At 44.5% G+C, this 27,943-nt stretch overlaps 3 protein-coding genes and 4 non-coding genes across 11 annotated transcripts in view; 5 read left to right on the forward strand and 2 right to left on the reverse strand.

The window, feature by feature from the left end:
- Positions 1–8,498, forward strand: part of LOC110493161 (nucleosome-remodeling factor subunit BPTF) — a 53,043-nt gene extending 44,545 nt beyond the window's left edge. For 4 of the 5 annotated variants that reach the window (XM_036949709.1, XM_036949710.1, XM_036949711.1 and 1 more), the window contains 7 exons: positions 900–1,125; positions 1,267–1,547; positions 2,092–2,265; positions 2,995–3,187; positions 3,616–3,700; positions 4,686–4,872; positions 6,082–8,498. In XM_036949709.1, coding sequence (XP_036805604.1) covers positions 900–1,125; positions 1,267–1,547; positions 2,092–2,265; positions 2,995–3,187; positions 3,616–3,700; positions 4,686–4,872; positions 6,082–6,118 — 1,183 coding nt within the window. In that variant the 3' untranslated portion in view covers positions 6,119–8,498. Of the gene's footprint in view, positions 1–899; positions 1,126–1,266; positions 1,548–2,091; positions 2,266–2,994; positions 3,188–3,615; positions 3,701–4,685; positions 4,873–5,108; positions 6,049–6,081 lie in introns of those variants that run through there. The other variant, XM_036949712.1, reaches the window with a different exon arrangement.
- A 2,837-nt stretch (positions 8,499–11,335) lies between these two features.
- Positions 11,336–18,584, reverse strand: LOC110493712. Its single transcript, XM_021568128.2, has 5 exons — positions 18,425–18,584; positions 15,681–16,313; positions 15,158–15,244; positions 14,573–14,764; positions 11,336–13,405 (listed from the first exon to the last, which is right to left on the reverse strand). Exons 1-5 carry the CDS (start codon positions 18,486–18,488, stop codon positions 13,218–13,220), a joined length of 1,164 nt encoding a protein of 387 aa, XP_021423803.1. The 5' UTR covers positions 18,489–18,584; the 3' UTR covers positions 11,336–13,217.
- Positions 18,585–20,855: 2,271 nt separating this feature from the next.
- Positions 20,856–20,928, reverse strand: trnar-ccg. Its single transcript has one exon. It is a non-coding gene; the product is annotated as a tRNA-Arg (tRNA).
- Positions 20,929–21,175: 247 nt separating this feature from the next.
- LOC110493714 (importin subunit alpha-1) lies at positions 21,176–26,009 on the forward strand. Its single transcript, XM_036949714.1, has 11 exons — positions 21,176–21,285; positions 21,595–21,711; positions 21,827–21,967; positions 22,254–22,342; positions 22,459–22,727; positions 23,114–23,208; positions 23,441–23,704; positions 24,000–24,233; positions 24,818–25,000; positions 25,399–25,548; positions 25,800–26,009. Exons 2-11 carry the CDS (start codon positions 21,646–21,648, stop codon positions 25,887–25,889), a joined length of 1,581 nt encoding a protein of 526 aa, XP_036805609.1. The 5' UTR covers positions 21,176–21,285; positions 21,595–21,645; the 3' UTR covers positions 25,890–26,009.
- Positions 22,748–22,875, forward strand: LOC118940650. Its single transcript, XR_005037237.1, has one exon. It is a non-coding gene; the product is annotated as a small nucleolar RNA SNORA71 (small nucleolar RNA).
- Positions 23,766–23,890, forward strand: LOC118940685. Its single transcript, XR_005037271.1, has one exon. It is a non-coding gene; the product is annotated as a small nucleolar RNA SNORA84 (small nucleolar RNA).
- Positions 25,148–25,282, forward strand: LOC118940684. Its single transcript, XR_005037270.1, has one exon. It is a non-coding gene; the product is annotated as a small nucleolar RNA SNORA84 (small nucleolar RNA).
- Positions 26,010–27,943: the final 1,934 nt, after the last annotated feature.

Below are 27,943 nucleotides of genomic sequence, written 5' to 3' on the forward strand. Positions count from 1 at the left end.
ACAGACCATGTGTTGTGTCCTCCTCACTGGGTTTAAACCAGACCTACAGTCCTGGAGCAGGGCAAGTCTGGGCACTGTGGCTGTGTGTCCCAAATGGCACCCTGTTCCCTATGTAGTGTACCACTTTTGACCAGAGCTCCCCAGTGTCTGGGAACCATGGTTGACCGTGACCTCCAGAGTGTGAGTGTGTGTGTGTGTGTGTTTGTGTGTGTGTGTGTGTGTGTGTGTGTGTGTGTGTGTGTGTGTGTGTGTGTGTGTGTGAAAGAGAGAGAGCAGACTAGCAATAGGAAGCCACTATCTTTCCATCGCTCTCTGGCCCCACCTCTAAATAAACACGGGGAACAAAAACACTCTTGACATCTGTCACATGTGACCTTGTGGCATGGCTACCGATTGGCTTACAGTGTTTTGTTTCGTAGTGTGAGGTAGCGGGTGATTGAAGGGTTTATGATGTATGGAAACATTATACATTACATTTCCTTCAAGTCAATTTATATTTGATAATTTGAATAACCCCCCAAAATATATTCACTTCAAAATGTCCTTAAAATTCTTTCACTGGACTATGGATGAAAATTTGCTTCATAGCTAACTATCCTGTTACATCGATGGGAACACTGAAAAGAAGACTGTACATTGTCCCTGTCACCGAAATACAAAATGTTTTAAAATCCCATCCACCCCTTCCCTCGGGATGATTGGGTTCCTGTTGGTATTCATCTTTATAAATGGCTATAAGCATGTATGAGTCTTTACAATATCTCATAACAAGTATTATAATATGTTACGTCTATCCCCCTCCGCCCAGGATGTTGTGTGGCTGGCAGCATAATGCTATAGGAGCCTTTATAATGTCTTATAAGGCTTATAACATGTTGTCTCTCTCCCCTTCCACCCAGGATGATTGTGTGCAACCAGGTGATGAAGTTCATCCTGGACAAGATCGACAAGGACGAGAAGCAGGCGGTCAAGAAGAGGAAGAAGGAGGAAGCAGGCGAGCAGAAGAGGACCAAGGCCAACGCCACCAAGCTGTCGTCGCTGCTCTGCCGGCACAAGGAGACACTCAAGGCCGAGATCCTCAAGAAGAGAGCCCTGCTGGACAAGGAGCTGCAGCTGGAGACGCAGGTCAGACACACACACACACGGCATTCTCCCATGAAGATACTGTACTCACGATGGACACATGGTAGCAGAGCTGCGCACAGATGTCCAACTCTCACACATACACTTTTTGATCTTACTTTCTACCCTTATCTCCTTCCACAGGATGAGCTGAGGAGGGACCTCGCCAAGCTGCGGCGGGACAAGGAAAGGGCCCAGGCCGCCGCCCACCAGGCGGCCGCCGCCGCGCACACGCATCATGCCCTCACACACACCTCCCAACTCAACCCGGCGGCCTTCGTCCACAAGCGGAAGCGGGAGGAGGAGAGGGACGCGGCGTCGACGGCTAACGCCAAGAAGAAGAAGATGATCACCACCACTACCTCAGACAGCAAGAAGGAGACCAAGCTCTACTGTGTCTGCAGAACGCCCTACGACGAGTCCAAGTAAGAGACCGGCTGTGTTTTAAATGGCACCCTATTCCCTAGCCAGGGCCCTGCTGAAAAGCAGTGCACTATACTGGAATTAGGGTGTCCATTGGGTTGTAGTCAAAAGTAGTGCACTAGGGAATATGCGCCATTTGGGACATACCCAAAGTTTATGTACCTCAAACATGACCCTTGTCTAAAGCCCTTCTGAGGAGCCTCAATATTGTTCAAACACGTTAAATGTATAGTAAGCTACCGCCGATGCCTCTCTGAAGAGTCGGTCAAAATGTATACCATTAACTATTTACTGGGAAGCGCAAACATTATCAGAAGTGAAGATCAATTTCACCTGAAACTATTGCGGTGTGTTGGGACTTTAACAGGGGACTCTCCATAATTTTTCTTCCTGAAATGTCATCAACCTGGAAGTTGAAACACAATGGCAAGACACGAATGGCATTCAATACATTCCTAACAAACGCACCTGAAACCATGGTGGTTACGATGACCTCATATGACCCCATAGTGATTTGGCATTCTTTCATGTCCTGTGTTCTCCCAGGTTCTACATTGGCTGTGACCTGTGCACCAACTGGTACCACGGCGAGTGTGTGGGCGTCACCGAGAAGGATGCCAAGAAGATGGACGACTACATCTGCAGCGAGTGCAAGCGGGCCCAGGAGGGAAAGACCGAGGAGCTCTACTGCATCTGCCGAACGCCCTACGACGAAGCACAGTAAGTGCATAGGACCGTGTGTGTGTGTTTTTGTCTGTATGGTTCCTCATGGGCGAAAACGTACAAATAGTGTCTATTAGATGGTGATATCGGTTGAGCTTTTGTTTAGTTTCAGTTATAGATTGTATTGTTTCATATTTCCTTTGATGTCTAAGGTTGTTCTATGTAACAGCTTGAATTCCTTATGTCGAGACGTTGGCCGTGTCCGAAATCTGTCTTGCCCACTACTGACTAAAATGACTTACTGTGTGCTAATCGTACTACGTGCTATTTGCAACGCACTGTTTACTAAAAACAACCTTCCAAGCAACAAATATCAGCATTCCAGGCTCATCCATACTGAGACTGCATCTAATGCACAATTGCGTCGATTCCCGACATTTGTTAATTTTGGTAGAGCTCATTCCCTATTCCACTATACACATGGGACTCCAAAGACTATCCTCTCCTTCAATAGTGTGCAGCGAATTCTACTAGATGTAAACCTGAAATGAGTATGTCTACATCACCCTGGCTTTTAAAGCATACACATTTTCTGAAATGTTCCCTACTATAAAAATGTATTAATTTCACATACCCAAAATGCCGCCTATTTAGAATGCGACTAGGGTATTCAGACACGCCAGAGTCTATTTCTTCAATCAGACTTGGAACAGAAACCAGGGTCCTGTTCATCAAGCACAATGAACGTGACCCACCCCTGCCACCCTCCTCCCCGCCCCCGCTCAGGTTCTACATCGGCTGCGACCGCTGCCAGAACTGGTACCACGGCCGTTGCGTGGGCATCCTGCAGAGCGAGGCCAACCACATCGACCAGTACGTGTGTCCGCAGTGCCAGTCCACAGAGGACGCCATGACAGTGCTCACGCCGCTCACCGACAAGGATAACGAGGGGTTAAGGAGAATCCTGCGCTCCTTACAGGTATGTCACCCCTTCCTTCCCTCCTCCCTTCCCTCTCTACCTAGCGTAGCGTCGGGACGGTACAAAACAAAGCCTTCCTCTGTTCTCATCTCTTATCTGATCTGTACGCTGGTCCCCTGGGCGGCACTTGGACAACTGCCCTGGCTACAGGGGTTTTTCCACCCTCTTCCTTCTCTCCTCTCTCTTCTTCCCCTCCTCCTCTGTGTCCGCATGGCACGGACGTAGACGGAGCACATCTGTGTTGAACCAGCTGCTTCCAATGCCATTTTCAACCTCTGTTTGTTTTCCTTCTGGTTTTTTTTCTGGTTTTTTTCTGCACGTCTCTCAAGTGTCTCCTCTCTCTTTCTCCCTCTCTCTCTCCCTCTCTCTCTCCCTGCCTCTCTCTCCCTGCCTCTCTCTCCCTGCCTCTCTCTCCCTGCCTCTCTCAGGCTCACAAAATGGCGTGGCCGTTCCTGGAGCCGGTGGACCCGAACGACGCCCCAGACTACTACGGCGTCATTAAGGAACCAATGGGTGAGTGGGGGGAGAGTTCTACCGGTTTGCATTGATTCAACATTGTAAAAAGAGGTGCTGTTGTCATAAGTGGAATAGTCATCACAAGGGACTCCTAAGTTGTTACACACAAACACACCCCCAAACACACACGCACACCCCATCGCCCTGCTCGAGAGGAAAGGCCTCCAACTCAGATCAAACTGCCCATGTAAAAGGCGGACTTGTGTCAACAGGGCCTTTTTGAACTTCCACACAAACAAACCATTAATGAGCTGGCGGAAAAACCCCAGAGACTTCTACACTTGGACACTACAGTAGCCCCCTTCTACACTACAGTGCATTCGACTTGGGCCTGGAAACTCTAGTCTACCGCCCGCAAAAAATAAACCTTTTCACCCTGCAGAAAGAAAAGCCAAGTCTGGCCACGACGGTCCGGACGGCGTAAGTTTGGGGTTTGTAGATGAAGTCTGATGACGGAGAAGAAGGCCCTCTTTGATATGGGCACGGGGTCGGTCTGCTGACTGGGTGGGGGGTGAGGGAAGGTTAAGAATCGGATATGTTTGTTTAAAATGGAGCCCCGGGGCGCGACACGGGAGAAAACCACTGCTTCCCTTTGGGGAATTATGAAGGACCAGGCTTGTTGCTAGCTTACCTCGCTACCTATCGTAATAATTGAGGGTCAACTTTCAACTTCTTTCAAAGGCAAATGCCATAACGATGACAGCATGTTGCTAGAATCGACTGGTCGGCCACTCGGTCACATCCCGTGTAATTCACTTTGAAAGGGCCGAGCCAGAGTTTGAGGCTTGAATCTGGCGTTGAGCTGGGATTTCTGACAGTCAAGTTGATGTACAAGTGATGTATTGCGCTTTCAGACTCATACTTGAATATCTATCAAACATTCACACCACAAAAACTGCAATCGCTTTTGAAGAAACTATGCGAGATGCTGGAGAAGAGTCGTCCGAGGTGATTCATGTTCTGTTGTCTTCCTCCCTTCTAGATCTTTCTACGATGGAGGAGCGGTTGCAGAAGCGCTACTACATCAAGCTGACAGAGTTCGTGGCGGACATGACCAAAGTCTTCGACAACTGCCGTTACTACAACCCCAGCGACTCGCCGTTCTACCAGAGCGCCGAGGTCCTCGAGAACTTCTTCGTCCAGAAGCTCAAAGGTTTCAAAGCCAGCAGGTAAGACCTCGTCAGTCAACTCTGACCTTTTGAACTCTGAGCTCATCCAAACCGTTTTCACTTTAGAGCTGTCCAATCCATGCTCAATGTCCTTAGCATCCCATCTCCTGTCTTTTGCACGTAGTTTTGCATCTATACCTCATCCCCTCCGCCTGCATTGTGTGTTTGTGTGCTTATGGTCATGTGCTTCCACCTGCATGTGTTTATGTCATCCATTCTCTCTCCCTCTCTTACAGATTGTGATGTCATAAGTCTGGCCTTGTAGTTGGAATCTGAGCTGGGTGCCGGGGTCACTCTAAAAAATAAAAAAAAACATTAGGCTATCCTGGACCTTGCTGTTTTTATGTCTTTAAAAACAGCATCAAACTATTTGTAAGAAAGTATATTTACAGTATAAACCACACCGTAGGTGTGTTTTTTTGTATTTTTTAGAAGGAAAGACACTTTAAAAACATTTCTCCATTTTGATAATGGCAGCCATGTTGGTCACAAACAGCAATCAAGGGAAACATCTGTTTTTTTACATTCATTTCAAAGACGACAGATATTCGATGGAAGTTGAGTTCATTTCTGTTTATCTCAATCTGGTGATGTGTGAGGCACAATATCAAGTATCGAAAAGGTTAGTTCACAACATGGTTGTGATTAGATTTTTGCTAAAATGTTGAAAGTCATTTCTCACACATGTAATGTTGTATTCAACTCAGTTCCACATGTGCAGATGACCTATCATTTAATTGAATGGAGTACATTTATTGTGTCGATGAAGTGCAAAGATTGTATCTCCTCTTAGCTGGCCATTTTTAAAAGATTAACAACATTTATCAGTTAGTCTTTTATCTGAATTATTAATGTATAATGTTATTGTTTTATGTGCATATTATATCCTTTTGTGAAGGAGTATTGTATGTTCAAAAATAAATATAATGGTAAGATATAGGTCATAGTTTTTTGTGTAGCTTTGCAGTTCATTTCTGGTGAACTCGACTGTCCCATGTTTTACATGGTATGTTTTCACTGTATATACAAGCCATATAGAACATTACACCAACATGGCTGCTCTCTCTGCTCAAACGTCTGACCCCACTGGCATCCAATAACTGTTTTTGTATTCCCTCGTGCATATTTTGTGATTTGTCAAGCTTTTAATAAAAAAAAAACCGTCAATCGATCACATCAACTGTTTCCCCTTCTCTCTGCGTTCTGTAGGTCTCATAACAACAAACTGCAGTCTACAGCCTCTTAGAATACACAGACCGCACTCCTTCTAAAGCTTACTGTCAAAATGGCTGCCAATGTGGTTCCCCCTGAACACTCGTACTCCAATGGGGAAGCCAGGCTACTTCTTACGTGTCCACACACATACCACCACACCTGTCGGACTTGGGAGTGGGAGTTACACCCCCGTTTAAAACCAGCACACACTCCTCGAAGATCGTAGCCGACGCGTGCTTCAGGCTGAACGGCCTTGTTACCAAACCGTATGAGCCCTCGCCACTCCTCAACCACCTCTAAGGCCGTGGAAAGAGAAGAGACTGTCAGTGGAAGGTTCCATTATCCAAATCCTTAGTATTCATGATGGGAGATACCACATCCCCAACAGACGGGGGGAGGGAGGCTCAGACTTTCAGTTCACAGCCTGTTTCCTTCCTTCCATCAAAGCACTTCCGATCTGGTGGATGAAATGGAGGGATGGCGGGAGAAAACCCCCCTGAAGTCAATAAGCTAATGGGCCGTTCAAGGGCAGTACGAAACAAGGCAGCAGTAGACTCTTTTCAAGTTGTTTATTCCGTAACTAATCTCACATCTCTTTTGTATCGGCTATTCTTCCTTCCCTGGGGGTCAACTCCCATTTCAGACTGTGTATGTCCCAAATGTCACCATATTCCCTAGATAGTGCACTACTTTTGACCAGAGCCATATGGGCCCTGGTTCAAAAGTAGTGCTCTATAAAGGGAATAGAGTTCCATTTGGGATGACAACCACTGACACTTTCCAGCTGTTTCTGCTTCCTCATCTCGTGATCCCTCATTCGAAATGGGTCTAAATAGCACACACCTGTCTGGCTGCTTGTGTTTGGAACGAGCTGATTCCTAGATCATCGTGAACTCACTTGGTGCCACCTTGAAGATGTATGTGCCCTGACCTCCAAACAGGCCATGGAGAGTCCCAAGTTACCATTTCTATGTCATGTTACAACTGTGGAAATGCTATCCTGTTTGTAAAACATTCTTTTTTCTGACGTTGAATCTCTGTTTTCCTTTTTCTTTGTAACCACCTAAGACGGGAATATTGGTGTATATGAAACAGCCGACATTCAGAAAACAAGCTCTATTTCTCGCCATGTAGAGGCTTCTCTAACATTTTTAATTGAAGACATTCATCCGATGAAAACAAGAAAAGCACTCCGAAGTCCTTCCACAGGAAAATAACCGAGGATGGACTTGGAGAATGTGAAAACCGTTAAAGGGCATATTTAACCTAAGTGTACTGACCATCCACACCGCAACCTCCCCCCTCTCTCCCCCAATGTTTTGTCAAGAAGGTTGGATCACATGCATCTCTCAACTCATAGGCCCCCTATAAAGGATGAAGTCAAATGCTTTTGAGTTTTCCACTGCATCAAGTAAATATGTTGTGGTCTAGAACAGTAAATCAGAAAGTCAAAGTTGAAGAATCTTTATTTTAAATTGGGGTTTGTATGAAGATTTTTTTTTAGGAACTTGCATTTTTATCATATTTGGAACTCTTTTCTAAACTGTAATAATTGTGTCGAGGCAGTACTGTTTGTTGGGGGGGGGAGAACATTTTTGGAGTTGTCACTGGTGCTCTTAGTTAATATCTCTTAAAGATCCACTTAATAGTAGGGGGAGCCTTAGGTTTGAAGAGGGGTTGGGGTAAATTTAATTTCAGTTTTGGAAGTGAACTGAAATTTCCATTTTCAATGGAGTTTTAGTTTACTTCCTGAATTGAAATGGGAATAACCGAAACCCTGGTTTGAAGTGCCAACAACTTTTTCTGAGGTGGACTGAGTTGAGAGATGAGGTGACCGAAGCCTGTTTGTCAGTCCTATTCACTGACCTGTTTGCATTTCAAACCATGCACTCCAGTTTCTATTCTTACATGCATCGTCCACCATTTTGTATTTCATGTTGTATAATATGGCTGTCAATATACAAAGAGATTTTAGAGGTTTTTAGAGCATTAGTACTTTTATTTTTGTCCATTTTTAACCAGCAACTAAGCCTACCTGTACATTCAATAGATATTCTCTATCTTTTGTCAAAGTGAACTCTACATTTAGGTAAAATTGCCCTTTATATTAAAAGTGCTGCATATTGTGTGCATATTGATTTAAAACGGGGTGGAGAATGTTGACTCTTCTTGAAGATTTTCTTTTTTAAAGAACCAACCAGTTCTACACATCTCTTAATAACTTCATCACAATATCTGTTTTTATTTATTCATATCGCTGAAAATATTACATTTTTTAGTAAATGTAAAAGGAAACATAACTGGGGAAAAATACTATGTTTTTAACAGATTGTGGCAACTCTTAAGAGATCCTTTTTTGTACTTGATAGGACATTTCATCCAAGATAATAAAGTCATGTTTTTGACATCGATTGTCCAATGTGCTGTCTTCTCTGGTTTTGTGTACTTATGTTGTATTTCATTTGTGTTTAAGGGCCAGGAGTTTTGTCCGGACTTGTTCATCCTGTCGGGTCACGTGGTCAGGAACATATAATATAATGAATACTAAGTAGTTTGTACCTTTTTCATCCCTTTCCACGGTGGAGTTGAATTAAGGTGCCTCAGACACTGTTCTAGAGTCAGCTTCCCTGCATTTCCCCCTGTAATGTTTCAGGTATTTTGGTATTTATTAGGATCCCCACTAGCCTCTGAGAAAGCAGCAACTACTCTTCCTGGAGTCCACAAAAGGTAAGACATTTGTGGAGGATTAGCTGACCCTAGATCTGTGCCTAGATGCAACTTCTACCCAGACCAGAGCAGGGGTTGATGCCTGAGGGCAGCACTTATACTTTGGGTACCCCTACACACACATTGTATTTCCCCTGTATAAAGGAGTGTTGAACACAAGTCACCGCTGTCATTAAAGGAAAACACCTCAACATTTTTTGGGGGGTATTTGTTTCATTAGTTTGTTGTTGATATAGTCCCGTATCATGCATTTTGCGTCATATGATTCTGTGTTTTTCATCATATGATGCAAAATGCATCATACGGGCCAGATTTCTGTATTTTCAGTTACATATCTTGAAAACGTTATTGCTGACATGCAAAACCTTTTGGGACTATTATCAACAATGGACTAATGAAACCAATACCAAGAGAGTTTTCCTTTAACCTTCCCCTCTCACCGAAGACACACACACCCCTCCCTCTCTCTCTTCTTCACGCTCCCCCTTCACTCCAAACCCCTAACTGAATCCAGAGCTTTGCATGGACACCAAATGGACTACAGATGACCACAAGTCCCATCAATTCCTCTCACTGTGGCTTGGGGGCTGGAACTCTCTCTCTCTGTCACACAGGAAGGAACTAGGACAAATTCCCACCTCTTCCCCCATCCCAACCCCTTATCCCTATTCCTCTCCGTAAGGAATGTTGTCCCACTGTGATGGTAGCCGAGATGCGAGCGAGCTCCCGTTTCCTGCCCGACTGCATCTGTTCTCTCCAACTCTGTTCCCAGATGGACTTCAAAGCATGGGAACGGCTTGGTTCGAAAATCATTCCCGAGGCCAGACGGAGCCCCTATTACACCCCAATTATGACCCTGTTTTTGGGCACTTAATCGCCAGGGGTTATCATCAGGATTGAAACAGTATTTTTAACTATACACTCCAGTTCAAATCTGTGTGCACCATACATAGAGATCCTATAATTCACTAGAGAGGATGATGTCATAGACCCTCATAATTCCAGAATGTGTTCATCATGGCAGCCATCTTGGTCAGGAATTAATCCAGAAGTGATTATATATGTAATTCTGTGGTGCCATTCAAGAATGTGTGTTTGCAAGGCTTCGGCTGAGTGTTAGCCCCCACCGATAACACATGAATAAGACCCACAGACCACACCGACACCCAATGAGTAAAAAACAAATACATCTTTATTAGTTCCATGTAGTATGAGATGAGATATGCGCAGTGCAAACCTTTGGCTTTTCTCTCATTTTAAGTATGATCATAGTCAAAGATGACAGGCCAGACCAAAGGTCTGTGGCCTGGATGTCTATCTTATCATCCATCCAAAGTTTTCCCTCAGGAATGGAGAGCCCAGGATCTCTCTTTCTCTCCCAGGGTCTCTCTCTTTCTTGATGTATGTACATACAGTGCCTTCAGAAAATATTCACATCCCTTGGACTTTTCCCACATTTTGTTGTGTTACAGCCTGAATTTAAAATGGATTAAATTAAGATTTTGTGTCACTGATCTACACACAATACCCCAAAATGTAAAAGTGGAATTTTGTTTGTAGAACAGTTTTTTTTAATTCATAAAAAATGAAAAGCTGAAATGTCTTGAGTCAATAAGTAAGTATTCAACCCCTTTGTTATGACAAGCATAAATAAGTTCAGGAGTAAAAATGTGTTTTACAAATCACATAAATTGCATGGACTCATTCAGTATTCAATAATAGTGGTTAACATTCTTTGTGAATGACTACCCAACCTCTGTACCCCACACATACATATAATTGTAAGGTACCTCAATTGAGTAGTGAATTTCAAGCACAGATTCAACCACAAAAACCAGGGAGGTTTTCTAATGTCTCTCAAAGAAGGCCACCGATTGGTAGATGTGTAAAAAATAATACAAAATAAAGCAGATGCTGAATATCCCTTTGAGCATGGTGAAGTTATTCATTAGGTTTTGGATGATGCATCAATACACCCAGTCACTACAAAGATGCAGGTGTTCTTCCTAACTCAGTTGCAAGAGAGGAAGAAAACTGCTCAGGGATTTCACCATGAGGCCAATGGTGACTTTAAAACAGTTAGAGTTTAATTGTTGTGATATGAGAAAACTGAGGATGGATCAACAACTTTTTGTCCTGAATGTTTGGGGCAAATCCAAAGCAACACATCATATTTTCAAGCATGGTGGTGGCTGCATCATGTTATGGGTATGTTTGTCATCAGCAAGGACTCAGGAGTTTTTTAGGACAAAAATAAACAGAGTACAGCTAAGCACAGGCAAAATCCTAGAGGAAAACCTGGTACAGTCTACTTTCCAACAGACACTGGGAGACACATTCACCATTCAGCAGGACAATAACCTAAAACACAAGGCCAGATATACACTGGAGTTGCTTACCAAGACGACATTGAATATTCCTGATGGGCCTAGTTACAGTTTTGACTTAAATCGGCTTGAAAATCTATGGCAAGACTTGAAAATGGCTTTCTAACAATGATCTACAACCAACTTGACAGAGCTTGAAGAATGTTACCAAGAATAATGGGCAAATAGTTTACAATCCAGGTGTGCAAAGCTCTTAGAGACTCACCTACAGACTCACAGCTGTAACCTCTTCCAAATGTGTTTCTAACATGTATTGTCTATGGGGCGGTGAATACTTACCTAATCAAGATATATTAGGATTTTATTTTTCATAACTTGGTAATAAATATTCAAATTTTTCTTCCACATTACAGAGTATTTTGTGTTGATCGTTGACAAAAATGACAATTAAATCCATTTTAATCCCACTTTGTAACACAACAAAGTGAGGAAAAAGTCAAGGGGTGTGAATACTTTCTGAAGGCACTACAACCTTCTTTCTCTTCTGCGTTCCCTCTTCCTCTCCTTCCTTCCTCCTCCCTCTCTCCTCCTCCATCTCTCCTTCCCTTGGCCACTCTCAAATGTCTCCTTTGAACTTTGTCCAGATCGGTTGTGGGTGTCTGTGTGTGTGTGTGTGTGTGTGTGTGTGTGTGTGTGTGTGTGTGCGTGTGTGCGTGTGTTTGTGCATGAGCAAATAAGGGTCAGAGGTGGCATTAGCTTTCACCTCACCATCTCCAAAGAGAGCCGGCAAGGAGGGCTGCACTTTTCTGAGTCCGTGTGTCCAGGTGCCCTGGGGGATCAGATTCCCGCAATCAGATTTACAAAAACACCCACTAATACCACCAGGTTCTCTAATGAAGTCTGTCTTCGCCGTCTGATGTTTCACCGTGTACACTTCTTTAACATTAGAAAACTAGGTTAAGTTTGGTCTCTTTTCTCAACTTTTCCCTCCTCTGGGGTTTGTTGTTGTTGATGCTGCTTTTCCAGTCTTACATCCCACCCCCCTCTTCTCTTTCACATACAGTAAAAGTGCATTTCCTGCAATCAAATGACAGGAACAAAACAGTGTGAAGATGCGACCGCTTTTCTTACAGGCATAAATAGGAGATTGCTGATATTGTACATTCAGTCAATAGGAAGTCCTTTAGAGTTTCCTACCAAGTTCGAAAGGTGAAATGTAATTGGACTCTTGCCGTTGGAGAAGCACCCGTGTGCAACTAGATCTGAACAGATCGTCTTTCCCATGGATGATTGGGATAACCTGGAACAAGCCAATTGGAGAGATGTGTGTGTTCGCATGAATAGTGGAGCTGGAGTTGGCAGTCTTCCTCCTTCAGGGTAATTATGGGCTTCTTTCACATGCTCGGACAACATCTTCAAACGTGGACACGGGACAACCAAAACATTCTGATGAAAAGTTGTGTTACATCGAATTAGCCAATGAAAATGTCCTCTACCTAAATGATTCCATTGAACCAGAACTCTGGGTTCGCTGGCAGAATATTGAAATCGTAAAAGAAACCAATAAGAGGGAGGCACTGATCTGACCCATTCATGTACCAGACATGAAAAAAATGATCATTTGAAGTACTACGACATCTTAATAAATGAGTATAGAAGACTTATGAACAAAGAGATATACTAGAGAGCTCATCTTTTACCTTTACCTGTTAAGTGTGACCTCTATCCAACTAAATGCTCATGCACAATAACAGAGAGCAACAGTGTGAGGAAATCTGATGGGGCAACACTTCAAGCAGAGGTTTGAAGACGAGAAGCTTTGATATAGACTCCACTTGTGTCTTCTATCAAAGAGGACGCAAAGCTACAAGGCAAAGACTGTACAGACAGACAAGCAAAAACATTATGACACAAACAAGTGCAGGAGGTCCATGCAGTAAAAAAAACAACAACACCTTGGCCTCGTCCATCTACGTCTCAGCTGAAATGCTGTAGGGTTATAGGTCACAGTCACTTCATGTTGACGGCTGCAATGTCTTTTCCACCACTGCAGGGGGGCGATAGTCTGTTTTGGTTTCACCTACACTTGGAGCGGGTAGCCTCCAGGGCTTTCTGGTGTCTCCTCTTGTTGAAGCGCTTGACGTAGTTGTTGCTGCGCAGGAGGCCGTCGCCTGGCTTCAGTTTGCCCCCCAGCAGGGCCAGAAGGTCATTGGGAAGGTGGCGCCTCCGGTGGTAGATCTGGCCCATTACAATGTACCGGCTACCTATAGAATAGCATTGGGGTAAGAGAAGGTGTCAGTGAATTTATGAGCAGTATTTGGTCTCGCTGCTCAACTGGTAGACATGAGTTCAGTACCATTGACTATACTAGCATACCATATAGCATGGAGAAATGTATTGGGAATCGATTAGAAGTAATATGCTAGTGTTGATATCGGAACGTAGCCATGGTAGAACCTTATATCCCTCAAATTCAAAACTTGACCGCAAAGCCAGTTCCACTGCTTTTTTTCATTGTTCTCCTCTAATCAGGGACTGATTTAGACCTGGGACACCAGGTGTGTGCAATTAAGGATCACATAGAACAGAAAACCAGCAGTACTTCAGACCTCCAGGACAGGATTTGAATACTCTTGCCCTATATGGTCTACTACTGCACCATATAGGGCAGGAGAGCTACCATCCTGTAGGTACACTCCAACCCTGTTCCAGGAGAACTACCATCCTGTAGGTTCACACCAACCCTGCTCCTGGAGAGCTACCATCCTGTAGGTTCACTCCAACCCTGCTCCTGGAGAGCTACCATCCTGTAGGTTCACTCCAACCCTGCTCCTGGAGAGCTACCATCCTGTAGGTTCACTCCAACCCTGTTCCAGGAGAGCTACCATCCTGTAGGTTCACACCAACCCTGCTCCTGGAGAGCTACCATCCTGTAGGTTCACTCCAACCCTGCTCCTGGAGAGCTACCATCCTGTAGGTTCACTCCAACCCTGCTCCTGGAGAGCTACCATCCTGTAGGTTCACTCCAACCCTGCTCCTGGAGAGCTACCATCCTGTAGGTTCACTCCAGCACTAATCTAGCGCACCTGATTCTAATAATTAGCTGGTTGATGAACTGAATTAGGTTAGTTATGTAACCTTTATTTAACTAGGCAAGTCAGTTAAGGACAAATTCTTATTTACAATGACGGCCTACCAATGACAGCCTATTGTCATTCTGCCCCTGTTCAGGGGAAGAAGGACAGATTTTTACCTTGGAGATTCTGCAACCTTTTGGTTACATCCTCTACGCTCTAACCACTATCCTACCTGCCGCCCCAATTACCACTGGGTTGGAGGGAAGCGCTCCAGGAACCGGATTGGAGAGCCTTGATTTAGGGGATAGGGTGCTAATTGGGATGCGTTTATTGGTTCCTTAAGTTGACACTTACCTAGTTTGATGTCAGGACAAGGCTTGCTACATTTGTAGGTGTCCAGAACTAGGAGACGCACTTTGAGAAAGAAGCTGTCTGGAGTGACGTAGAGGCGGCTCATCTTGTAGAAGCCATCGCTGCTCACCATCAGTGTGATGAGTCTAATCCCCTTACGCACCATGTCTATGTCATGAACGATCCCATTGACGGCTGAAATGTCAAAGGTAAATGGTCAAATTAAAGGTCATTGTTTTTAACTGTAAAGTGGATAGTAGCAGAGAGCACTCATAGGTACAGATCTAGGATCAGCGAAATTGACCCAAGATCAGCGTTTTGGGGCAACTTCACCCTGCACCATGGTGAGAAGACTCTACATGACCAAAGGGAATGTCTGTCAATCCAGTCTAAACTACAGCATGATTGGCAGGTTGCAAATAGACTACACCAGACATTGTGTCATGACCTTATTTTGTCCCCTTTACCCTTCACTTCACTTCACTTCACTTCACTTGGTCTTTATGGAGAGATCACTGGAAGATGGTGGCCAGGCCATCCATCTCACTCTCATACAATAGTCTAACCATCGTTCACACACACACTCACCAAATTCACTGTAGCAGTAGTGGTCTCTCTCCTCCTTCTCCTTCCTGCACTCACTCATGCAGACGGCCTCGTGAGTGAAGTCAGACTCTGCGAGTCAGGGAGACAAAGAGAAAGGAAGAGAGAGACAGAGATGAGAAGAAGGAGAGAGAGTGACCGACCGTGCCTTGCCTGCTTCTGTGGAGCCAGACTTCATTCCAGTGTCATTCGAAGGACCAGAGTTGTCATTACAGAACCCAGGCGTCGCATTCCGCAGGAGGGGGCTCCACGTTCCCCATCCTCCCCGCTCTGGTCTCACCCCTTAATTACTGCATCCTAACTGATCTCACTTAGGCATATTTAGCATTGCTATCATGACCTCTCACCCCCCAAGACTTCACACAAAGGGACATATTCAATCCAGATGTAGGCAGCAACTTGTGGCTGGAGAGGTAATTAGCTAACTATCCCGAAATCGCAGCAGTCTCACTGTCACGACTCCCTTTGTACCATACATAGTGTGGGGGTGCAGTGTCACTTTCCGTACCTCGTTTCAGGATGTCGAAGTGGTAGAGCAGGCTGGAGGAGCGACGGTTGAGGAGCACAGATGAGCGGCTGTTATTCCGGTTGGCGCCGCCAGACTGGTACAGACTGGACTTCCCTCCAGGGCGATTCTCCTCCGGGTCCAGCTTTCTGGTTGGGGGGTCCCTGCGAGGGGAGGTGGCTGGGTGAATGTGGGGCTGGCCCCTGGGTCTGGAGTTGGGGTGACTGTCCGGGTCAATCTGCGGGGGGTTGTTGAAGTAAGTGTGGGGGTCTCGGTAAGGGTCCATGTTTACTTTTTGTGTGCGGTTGGTAGCAGCGGTAAGTGGCGTTTTGGGAAGTGCTAGACTGGCCTCGCCGCGGTTCTTCTCGCTGTTGTGCTCGATCAGGCGGTCATTTTTAGGGCCCTTCTTGCTCTTGTTGTGGGGGCCGGGGCGAGGGTCACTGTGCTTTGGCCAGACCCCAGAGGGAAGGGGGTGGAGGGCGTACTTGGGGTCTCCAGCTTTGCTGCTCTTTTCCAGGGGCTCGTTGATGGTGAGAGAGGGGTCTTTGGCCCCTAGCCTTGTGCTCTGGTTCTGGCCAGGGTTGGGTAAAACACTCTGGCCCTTCTCAGGGGGGGTGCTTATCACGGAGAACAGCTCTGGATAAAGCAGGCAAGGACAGTTACACCCAGCAGTATATTATAACTGTATCATATCAATGGCCCCTATATCATACCTCCATCATATAAGGTTCTGAGTACAGTTGACTGCTTCTTAATATAAGCAATAGCTTGAGACTATCAATATTTTTTTAACTGTCAGAGCTGGGTAAAAAAAGCATTCCAGTTCTCTGCCCCTTCCACTTAGAAGAAACTACAAAAGGGCATGAAATTACAAGAGCCTGTCTCCTTGAATGTGTTTAAAGCAAGGGTAAAAACTATGGTGAACAATGAAGTGGGGGCTGTCAATGTTCTGACCCCAGGATGCACCACCCCTCCCCAAAGTATCTTGCCTGCTCAATCTTTAAATTGCTGTTTTTCAAACTGCAATGCTCTGTGTTTTATTATGCTGTAAATGTGTGGTGATATTTGGCCAGGTCTCTTGTAGAATAGATATGTCATCTCAATAAGACTAACCTGGTAACATAAAATAAAAACATTTAAAAGAGTGTGGGCACTGAACTAAAGCATGCAAAGTGCACTGCACATATACTATTCAATTGTGTTTTTTGTGTGTTTTTTTGTGTCACCATATAATCTAATCTATTGATATTACATTGTCATTTATAAAGCCATTTTCATCCAGATCTTAGAAGTATGTCTGTATAGTCTTACTGTCAGCACACAAGCCAAACACCCAAAAGTAAAGTAAAACATTCACAGGATCAAATCATTGTAGACTCAATGATCAAAATCGACATTATGGGGTGGCAGATTGACAGGCGGTAGCAGTTAAGAGCGTTGGTCCAGTAATTGAAAGATCACCGATTCGAATCCTCGAGCCTACTATGTGAAAAATCTGTTGATGTGCCCTCGAGTAAGGCACTTAACCCTAGCTGCTCCGGTAAATCACTCTGGATAAGAGCGTGTGCTAAATTACGTAAATGTCTAGTGGCAGTATGCTTTGTAATTCGAACTAGCTGTAACTGCCTGACACCGATAGTTGTCAGATTAGGAGAATGTCAATCTTTTTGTGAACTCCAGCTTTATGATATGCACATTTCAGATTATTATATTGTTGCAAAGTAGCATATACAAATATTTAATTAGATATGTCAGAGATTTAATTATAGGCTTATATTCGTGAAAGATAATTTTTTAAAATATCAATCATAAAATGTACTTTAATTCCAAACATAAATATACATAACGTTCTGCTATCCAGGAACTCATATCAAGCTGTGTCAAAGGAAGGCGCGAAAAATTGCCAAAGACTCCAGCCACTCAAAGCCATAGACTGTTCATTATGCTACCGTCCGGGAAAAACGGTACCGGAGCATCAGCTCTCAGACCAACAGGCCCCGAGACAGCTTCTGCCCTACGCCATAAAACTGCTAAATAGCCACACTGTTAAAAGGTAAATTAAGGGTACCCAAACTACCTGCACTGACTGACCCTATGCACACTCGCTAGATGTTATACACACACACACACACACACACTACACTGTGACTCCCACACAAAACCCTAACATACACACATGACACACGCGCACACTCACAGACACTTTTACACTCATAATTTGCTGCTGCTATTCTTTTCCTAATTTTACTCTTATTAATTATCTATCCGGATGCCTAGTCACTTCACCTTGACTTCATGTGCAGACTGTATCTACCTCAAATACCTCGTACCTCTCTCTGCACATTGATCTGGTAGGTTACTGGTACTCACTGTATATAGCTCCACTATTGTGTATTTTATTTTATTCCTCGTGTTAGTTAATATTTTTTTATTATTATTTTTAAACTGCATCACTTGGGAAAGGTTCGTAAGCATGCATTTAGTCATGTCTATTAAATAAATAAAATGTCGATTTGATAAGCAAATATATCTATTTCTTTATTGCACCTCTGAGAAAATGCTTTATAAATCACCATGTCATCACATTTACAATAGATACAAAAAAGTTTCAAATTATATTAGTTTTAAAACTTGCTATTTCCTAATGGATCTTCTGATCTACAATAATACTGTCACCATTCTTCACCATTCTTCTCCTTAATGTAATAAGACAGTTGGAAAGCAGCAAGAATTGTTACCCGACTTACCATTGTCCTCCGCGTCAGAAAAACTAAACCCAAGTACCAGCAGGAGTAGAATAATCACTGTCATCCTGAAAAGTACTATTGGACCAACTTCGAAGTCTGCTGGAGTGTCTCTGAATTCCTGAGGTTTATATGCCTCGAGCCTGGAATGGAAGGCGTGTCACTCCGAGGCAGAGGTAAATAGAGTGACATCAGAGACACTTCATTCATGAAGCCATTAGAGGTCCTATTAAATTCCCAATTCTTTGCATGAAACGCCCTTCGGTCTTTAGTACTGTGTGTGGGGCATTTAAAAAAAACGTGGCCCAGATTTTTTTAAAGTAACATGGTGTTAAAGTTCACAGTTAGCGATTGTTATGTAAATTACATCTGAAAAGTACCAGTGGCCTGGCTTTGGTCCTCAACACGATTATCCATTATATTGACCAGATACTCTAGTACCCGCTCTAACAGTGAAAATAAATGTCTTCAAAAATGGGAGGCAGTCAGGAGGCGGCAAGATCAGGTGGGACAGATTCGCGTGTGAACGTTTCCACTAGTTACTTCAGCCCCAAAGTCAAAATATGTCTATAGTAAATATTAATGAAAACAAAAATGAGCTTTTTGGTCTTAATTTAAGATTATAGTTAGGCATAAGGTTAGCAGTGTGGTTATGGTTAGGTTTCAAATAAATGTTTAAAAGAGACATTTTAATATTATTTTTTTCTCAAAGTTGCCGGGATGTCACGTGTCCTACTTATATCAGTACACTCGTAACAACGCAATCATTACGAAACGTATATTCGATCAAATAATCCACACGTAGCAAATAAGGACATTACATTTGTTGTAACCGAATTCGACACGCTCATTGATCTCCATACAAAAACTCCTCGCTTGGTGAGTGAAAAAAAAAAACGCCACCTGCTGGAGAAGACAGATTTTGGGCCCAATTATCCCTCTCGCTTAGCATCTTCCTCTCTGCCCGAAATGAGAGCAGGTCCGCAACAAGCTTTCCCTGCCCTTAACCTTGTTCTGAACACCTCCAAAACAAAGGTCATGTGGTTTGGTAAGAAGAATGCCCCTCTCCCCACAGGTGTGATTATTACCGCTGAGGGTTTAGAGCTTGAAGTAGTCACCTCATACAAGTACTTGGGAGTATGTCCTTCTCTCAGCACATATCAAAGCTGCAGGCTAAAGTTACATCTAGACTTGGTTTCCTCTATCGTAATCGCTCCTCTTTCACCCCAGCTGCCAAACTAACTCTGATTTAGATGGCCATCCAACCCATGCTAGATTACGAAGACGTAATTTATAGATCGGCAGGTAAGGGTGCTCTCGAGCGGCTAGATGTTCTTTACCATTCGGCCATCAGATTTGCCACCAATTCTCCTTATAGGACACATCACTGCACTCTATACTCATCTATAACCTGGTCATCTCTGTATACCCGTCGCAAGACCCACTGGTAATTTATAAAACCCTTCTAGGCCTCACTCCCCCCTATCTGAGATATCTACTGCAGCCCTCATCCTCCACATACAACACTCGTTCTGTCAGTCAAATTCTGTTAAAGGTCGCCAAAGCACACACATCCCTGGGTCGCTCCTCATTTCAGTTCGCTGCAGCTAGCGACTGGAACGAGCTGCAACAGACACTCAAACTGGACAACTTTATCGCAATCTCTTCATTCAAAGGCCCAATTATGGACACTCTTACTGACAGTTGTGCCTGCTTTGCGTGATGTATTGTTGTCTCTACCTTCTTGCCCTTTGTGCTGTTGTCTGTGCCCAATAATGTTTGTACCATGTTTTGTGCTGCTGTCATGTTGTGTTGCTACCATGCTGTGTTGTCATGTGTTGCTGCCTTGCTATGTTGTTGTCTTATAGGTCTCTCTTTATGTAGTGCTATGTTGTCTCTCTTGTTGTGATGTGTTTTGTCCTATATTTATATTGTATTTATTTTGTATTTTTAATCCCAGGCCCCCGTCTCCGCAGGAGGCCCTTTGCCTTTTGGTAGGCCGTCATTGTAAATAAGAATTTGTTCTTAATTAACTGACTTGCCTAGTTAAATAAAGGTTAAATAAATACAATTATGTTTGCCACTGTGAATGTGTAGCCTATACTGGTAAAAGTCATACGCGTAGAACCACTGCCCCCTTTTGGACACAATGTTACAAACCGTGAGGCGACGCTTGGATGCTCGTGGTATTGAACATTTCAAACATTTGTATTAAAGTCGTGATTAAACCTTATTGCTATGTATGTGATTGATTTGTATGGTACATTTTCGTGGGTCAAGGCTCCATAGCTTAGTTGTGACGTTTGCAAATGCAATCACATTTATATGAGACAAATTGTTGTCGGAGTGCATTCATCCGGTTTTATAATCCATGTAGCTATTATCAATCATTTATTATTTTCTATGTCATTTCACGTAAAACGGAAACTAAATACGACCCAGATGGGACTCGAACCCACAATCCCCAGCTCCGGAGGCTGATGCCTTATCCATTAGGCCACTGGGTCATCACGTTCCGAGTTAGCACAGGCACAATTTATAACATTGAAAACATGACGCCAAATGCATGAAAAGTTCCATAGAATGTGTATATTTTATTTCATGATGAACATATTTGCTACCAGGTTTAACCAAACTACTGTGCTCTGCAAAATGTCGCAGGTAAATTTAGTCACACTTTGTGAAAAACTGTAGTATCGTCTCGCGATAACAGCGCATCACCACCAGTGACTCTGTCCGACTTTTTCAAAAAGGGGCCAATGAAGAGGTGCTTTGACTCGAATGGGCCAATCACAGATCGAGAAAGCCGGAAATTTAAAGTCGGTCTCACGTTTGACGTCATTGCCAGTAAGAACAAGAACAAGGTGAGTGCGGTCCTTATGCTTTTGTTAGTTCTGGTTTATTTTAATGGTTAAAATATTATAGTTACTGGGTGCATTCGATATAAATGATATGCGTTGATATAGTGTTAAATTATGACTGTTTTTCTGGTGTACTGGTTATGGCTAAATGGTACATTTAAGCGGTTTCAACCGGCCACATGGTGGTCTACGTCAGATTATAGTTCGCCGGGCAGCAGGAAAGCGGAACTGTCTTGCTAGCTAGGAGAACGTTGGTTATTTAATTTAAAACAGGCACAGAGCTAACTTTTTAAATTCCCCCTATTACCTTAGTGATCAACACTACAGTGAAGTCATCGCCTTGTTCAATAAGCAACGAAAACAATGTCGACAACTGCGAACGACGCCGATCGTATCACCCAGTTCAAAAACAAGGGAAAAGATACCAACGTAAGTTGATATCGCCATTGATGCCTATATCTTGATTGATTAGTCAATCATTAACACCTAGTTTACAGTATTGCCATTTGTCTAGAACCATGCTTACTTGACTGTTCATCTGCAGGAATTGAGGCGCAGAAGAGTCGAGGTCAATGTCGAACTTCGAAAGGCAAAGAAAGATGACCAGCTTCTCAAAAGAAGGAACGTCAGTATCTGCCCAGATGAGCCTACATCTCCACTCCAAGAGAAGGACCAAAATGCACAGGTAAAATTTTCTATCCATATTGTAACTACCCTTATTTGAAACTAAAACGGGCAATGGCAAGTTTTGGATTATGACTTTGTACAGGCCATCAACAAAGGGTGAGCAAGCCAAAGATGTCCCTCTTCCCAATAAATTGATTTGGTGCCTTTCTGTCCTGTACTCGATCAGAGGCCTGTTAGCTAGTGCCTATATTCTGTCACTTTTTTCCATTGACACGCATGCAGACGCTCCACAGATGGCGTGCCAGGTCATGTAATTAATGTGTAATCCTGCCATGTTTCCATAGCCTGCACAGCACTGGACGGTTGAGGAGATTGTGGCTGGTGTAAATAGCCAAAGCCTAGATCATCAGATGCAGGCTACCCAGGCAGCCAGGTAAGTCACTAAGCTTTCCATTGGAAAACGGTGTTGGGTAATCACTGTTTCCGTTCTGACTGTAGGCCGTGTCCGCCCCTAACCATGACTTTCGACCCGGCCTTCTTCCACCACAGGAAGCTGCTGTCCAGAGAGAGGCACCCTCCCATTGATCGCATCATCGACGCCGGGCTCATCTCAAACTTTGTCCGCTTCCTGGGCCTGGCTGAGTGTCCTCCCATACAGTTTGAGGCGGCCTGGGCCCTGACCAACATCGCCTCTGGCAACTCGGACCAAACCACTGCAGTGGTGGACGGAGGAGCCATCTCCGCCTTCATCAGCCTGGTGATGTCCCCGCACCCCCACATCAGCGAGCAGGCCGTCTGGGCCCTGGGCAACATCGCTGGTATGAGAGGGCACACTTTCACCTGTATCGAAAGTGACTATGGCATGACTGTTGCCATTGTCATTGATAGTACAGGAACAGTGATCTGAAAGCTTTTCCCGTGTTTGTTGGAATAACTGTTCCTGTCAAACCCTGTGTCTTTCTAACATCTTTACGCCGGCGTAACTTTAGTGTGAAACTTCATGTTTGTTACACCAGAAATGCTGATAAAGATTGATATTGCTACCAGGCAGGTAACAATATCAATTTATATCAGTATTTCTCTTTTGAAAATACTACTACTTGAACATATGTTAGTTCAATATACCTTTTGCAATAAGCCTCCTTACTCTGGTTGTATGCCAGGTCAACGGTCTTCTGTGACCACATTTTTGACTTATCCTTAGGTGATGGCTCCACCTACAGGGACTTGGTCATCAAACACGGCGCCATTGAGCCTCTCCTGACTCTGCTGGCCGCCCCTGACCTGTCTGTGTTTTCTGTAAGTTTACATATGATTAAAAGCTCTGGGTTGTTGTGGAATTTGTTAGCAAGTGCTGTGGAAAATTCCACTCATCAGCTATTTTTCCTGGTGGTTCTCGTAAAATAGGTGTGGTTGATTTATGATGTTGCGCTATAATAAAGATGACTTCTTTAGCTTTCTCATCTTCATCTTTGCTCATTACCTCAATTTGATGCCTCCATAAATCTAAACATCTCCCTGCTCCTTCCAGTCTGGTTACCTTAGGAACGTGACATGGACCCTGTCTAACCTCTGTCGGAACAAGAACCCTGCCCCGCCGTTGGCGGCCGTGCAGCTGTTGCTGCCCACGCTGGTGCGCCTGCTCCACCACGACGACAAGGAGGTGCTGGCCGACACCTGCTGGGCCGTGTCCTACCTGACGGACGGCCCTAACGAGCGCATCGAAGTGGTGGTGCAGGCCGGCCTGGTACCCCGCCTCGTCCAGCTGCTCGGCTCCGGGGAGCTCACCATTGTGGTAAGTCCCTTTTCCACGGTTACTAGGCTTTACATTTTTGATTGCACCTGTACAGTGGTCTGCCTTGTGGTTCCTAGAGACGGCTGATCTGTGGGGTTTAATTGACGGGCAAATATTAACATCTGCGATTTATGCATGGGAGCTACCACTCCAAGGAACTTCCTTAGCCCGGTTATTGAGACATTCCAAGTTAGTGAGGAAAGCCTGTTGTCACAGACATGAGTTAACTGTAGCTTGCATCCAAATCCTGACCCCCCCCCCCTTTACATTTATTTTTAATTTCCCCCTTTCCCAGACTCCCTCTCTGCGGTCGCTGGGCAACATTGTGACAGGCACAGATGAGCAGACGCAGTGTGTGCTGAACTCAGGCGCTCTGGCAATGTTCCCCGCGCTGCTCCGCCACCACAAGTCCAACATCCAAAAAGAGGCGGCCTGGACCCTGTCCAACGTCACGGCTGGCAAGGACACCCAGATCCAGGAAGTCCTCAACGCCGGCCTCGTTCCATTGCTGGTGGACATCCTCAAAAAGGTACGACAAGGGTTCTTCATTAGGGGGCAAACCATTCAGGGGCTAGTATGCATCGAGGGCTGATCGACTAGATTAATTTGTCCCTTTAGGACCTGCGCCTAGACGATTGCTACATGCAGCCCCAGATTTGACCTCCCCCGTTCGACTGTTTTCCTCAGTTTCATGCCTACTGATCGTATGCCTGGTTTCTGTTGTGCTGCTCCACAAACATCTGCACTCCTTGTCTGAGGGTGCCGGCAGCAGAAATGCAACCCGTGAATGAGTCTTTGCATGAAGTGAGCCCTGCCCATAGAGATTTGATAGAGGCCTCTAGTGGCCAAAAATGTTGTTAGCATGGGCAGTGCCATATGAATGTACTCAACTGTTGGGACTTCACTGGCTGATCTCTCCTGGTCCTGTTGGAGTCATGTCCAACTGGGACATCAGGAGTGATCAGCCAATCATGAAGGAAATTTACTTCTCCAAAATTGATATGGCCTCAATGGTGTTGATGGTGCTGTCATAGACACTACAATGGCACAAATACAAAGATGAGTCCCCTAGCTAGCTCTATGACCTTGCCTCATTTGTCTTTCTTCAACCAGGGAGACTACAAGACCCAGAAGGAGGCGGTGTGGGCCATCACCAACTACACCAGCGGGGGGACAGTGGATCAGGTGATCTATTTGGTACAGGCCAATGTGCTGGAGCCCCTGCTCAACCTGCTCTCTGCCAAGGACAGCAAGACCATCCTGGTCATTCTGGACGCCATAACCAACATCTTCCTGGTAAGTTCATTTCTGGTCTGTTAGAAGAACCAATGGGTAGAGCTTAAGTGATGACACAATCATTATGAAGGTCAAGATGTCTCTCTTACCAGTCTCTCTTATCAGTAACACATTTGGTTAATGAGCACCCTATAACACTGACAGTTTGCCGAGTGGTTCCTAGAGACAGCTGGACCGTGCTGATCTGTGGGTTTTGATTGACCGGCAAATATTAATCTCTGCGATTTATGCATGGGAGCTACCACTCCAAGTAACTTCTATAGCCCGGTTGTTGAGACATTCATGTTTTAGCATTGATTTTCAAATTTGAATGTACATGTTATGTTTATTGATTTTCAAATTAGAAATGGGTACTGTGGATTCGCGTGTGTGTAAAAACCCATACTTAAACGTCTTAGGCAGGAGAGAAGATCGGCGAGGTGGAGAAGCTGTGCGAGATGATCGAGGAGTGTGGTGGCCTGGACAAGATTGAGGCGCTGCAGTCTCACGAGAACGAGATGGTCTACAAGGCCTCTCTCAACCTCATCGAGAAGTACTTCTCTGGCGAGGTGAGACCTTCACCAAGCAATGACTAAGTCCAAATACACTTATGTCCTCTTTACCTTGTCTCACGTCTTTCAGGTCCATTCATGGGTGACGCGGCTGATTGTTATCAAAAGGAGACATTGACCATGAGCTGGGTTTTATTCCCCAAGCTTCAGATGTTATTGGTAGAGAACAGCTCTTCTGAGTGAAACTCTGCCATGAAACTCTGCCAATTTAAAACTATTCTGGTTGACACCATCTGTCTTGCTTTCAGGATGAGGAGGACGAGTCTGTTGCTCCAGAAATCACAACTGACGGCTACGCCTTCCAAATTCCTGAGAACCAAAGCACTTTCAACTTTTAAATGTTCTTGTTTCCTGTATGTCTTTTTGTATGTGTACTGTAGTCCCTCACAATTTCACAAGTGTACATAAGTACAGACACTTCCTTGTTCTACAACCTGTAAATAAACTTTATTACAAAACGTGGTGTCAAATTGGGTGGTTTTTGGTAAGCATAGAGCTTGACGCTTCCAGTACAAAAGAGGAATTCATTTTAAAATGGAGGTTCTGGTGGTCTACACCACACTGAATTCACTACATAACATGCACATATTGTATACTTAAGTGCCCAGCATTTTAAACATGGATACAATTTTAATTGGGTATTCCCAGGCTGTTCCATCAGAGCTAAATGGTGTAACTAGCACAAGCAGCTGGGGGGTGAGAACACCAGGCAGAGCCATGATTGGCTGATGCGGAATGAGAAGTTAAGTCGTGGCTTAAACCTACAGTCGTGGTGTCATTCAGAGTACATGCTAATATTATTGACACCCTTGGGAGGACCTACAGTCTGTTTCTCCCATTGGTGAAGGGGTGTACATCCTCTAAAATGGGATGTCATTGTTTTTAAATTGCAATTGGAACAAGTGTTACATGCTCACAATAAAATACAATGACTGCTCTGATTTTAAAATGACAGCCCCTGACTGCGGTGCGCTCCTATCCTCCCATCTATTTAGTGTCTGATCCCAGATGACCTGTGTAAGATGACAATCAATCTTTGACCATGTCACTTTACCTATCACTCGTCTACCATTGCCATGCAACCAACTCAGCATGCAAAATGGGCCAGGGGTCTGTGTATTCCACTAATGTTTCTAGACAGGAAATGAACAGGAATCTTACAGAATTGATGGGGTCAACTGGGAGGTGGCCTTACGCCCCAAGCCAACCCTCTGTTCCGGTCTTGGGGCTCCGCTGTTGGTCTGCCCTGGACCACTGGACTTTGAGCTGGTCTGTTGGAGACGGCAAGACGTTCCGTCCCGGGGCTGCTCTTCTGTTCCTGGCCCAGTATGTTCATGTCTGCTGCATGGATCTGTGACGGGTAGGAAAGGACAACCTCTATTTAGTGCAGAACACCAGCGTAAGTAAAGCCTCAGTCTCACTCATGTTTGTTACTCTCACCCTTCACACCGGCCAGGCCTCTAGACACTGCTGTTTTATTTATTTATTTATTTTACCTTTTATTTAACCAGGTAGGCAAGTTGAGAACAAGTTCTCATTTACAATTGCGACCTGGCCAAGATAAAGCAAAGCAGTTCGACAGATACAACAACACAGAGTTACACATGGAGTAAAACAAACATACAGTCAATAATAAAGTATAAACAAGTCTATATACAATGTGAGCAAATGAGGTGAGAAGGGAGGTAAAGGCAAAAAAAGGCCTTGGTAGCAAGGTAAATACAATATAGCAAGTAAAACACTGGAATGGTAGTTTTGCAATGGAAGAATGTGCAAAGTAGAAATAAAAATAATGGGGTGCAAAGGAGCAAAATAAATAAATAAATTAAATACAGTTGGGAAAGAGGTAGTTGATAGGGCTAAATTATATGTGGGCTATGTACAGGTGCAGTAATCTGTGAGCTGCTCTGACAGTTGGTGCTTAAAGCTAGTGAGGGAGATAAGTGTTTCCAGTTTCAGAGATTTTTGTAGTTCGTTCCAGTCATTGGCAGCAGAGAACTGGAAAGAGAGGCGGCCAAAGAAAGAATTGGTTTTGGGGGTGACTAGAGAGATATACCTGCTGGAGCGTGTGCTACAGGTGGGAGATGCTATGGTGACCAGCGAGCTGAGATAAGGGGGGACTTTACCTAGCAGGGTCTTGTAGATGACATGGAGCCAGTGGGTTTGGCGACGAGTATGAAGCGAGGGCCAGCCAACGAGAGCGTACAGGTCGCAATGGTGGGTAGTGTATGGGGCTTTGGTGACAAAACGGATTGCACTGTGATAGACTGCATCCAGTTTGTTGAGTAGGGTATTGGAGGCTATTTTGTAAATTACATCGCCAAAGTCGAGGATTGGTAGGATGGTCAGTTTTACAAGGGTATGTTTGGCAGCATGAGTGAAGGATGCTTTG

This window comes from Oncorhynchus mykiss, chromosome 17 (assembly GCF_013265735.2).
Source record: "Oncorhynchus mykiss isolate Arlee chromosome 17, USDA_OmykA_1.1, whole genome shotgun sequence".
Classification (NCBI taxonomy): Eukaryota; Metazoa; Chordata; class Actinopteri; order Salmoniformes; family Salmonidae; genus Oncorhynchus; species Oncorhynchus mykiss.

What these genes read in the sequence shown, in the direction of transcription:
- LOC110493712 (XM_021568128.2), bottom strand. Translation starts at nt 18,488, where the DNA reads ATGACAGTGATTATTCTACTCCTGCTGGTACTTGGGTTTAGTTTTTCT. An exon ending in CTTCGACATCCTGAAACGAG is followed by an intron (nt 15,245 to 15,680) that starts GTACGGAAAGTG and finishes CCTGACTCGCAG; the next exon opens with AGTCTGACTTCACTCACGAG. An exon ending in TTGTCCTGACATCAAACTAG is followed by an intron (nt 13,406 to 14,572) that starts GTAAGTGTCAAC and finishes GCTATTCTATAG; the next exon opens with GTAGCCGGTACATTGTAATG.
- LOC110493714 (XM_036949714.1), top strand. Translation starts at nt 21,646, where the DNA reads ATGTCGACAACTGCGAACGACGCCGATCGTATCACCCAGTTCAAAAAC. An exon ending in GGCCCTGGGCAACATCGCTG is followed by an intron (nt 22,728 to 23,113) that starts GTATGAGAGGGC and finishes ACTTATCCTTAG; the next exon opens with GTGATGGCTCCACCTACAGG. An exon ending in CTGACCTGTCTGTGTTTTCT is followed by an intron (nt 23,209 to 23,440) that starts GTAAGTTTACAT and finishes TGCTCCTTCCAG; the next exon opens with TCTGGTTACCTTAGGAACGT.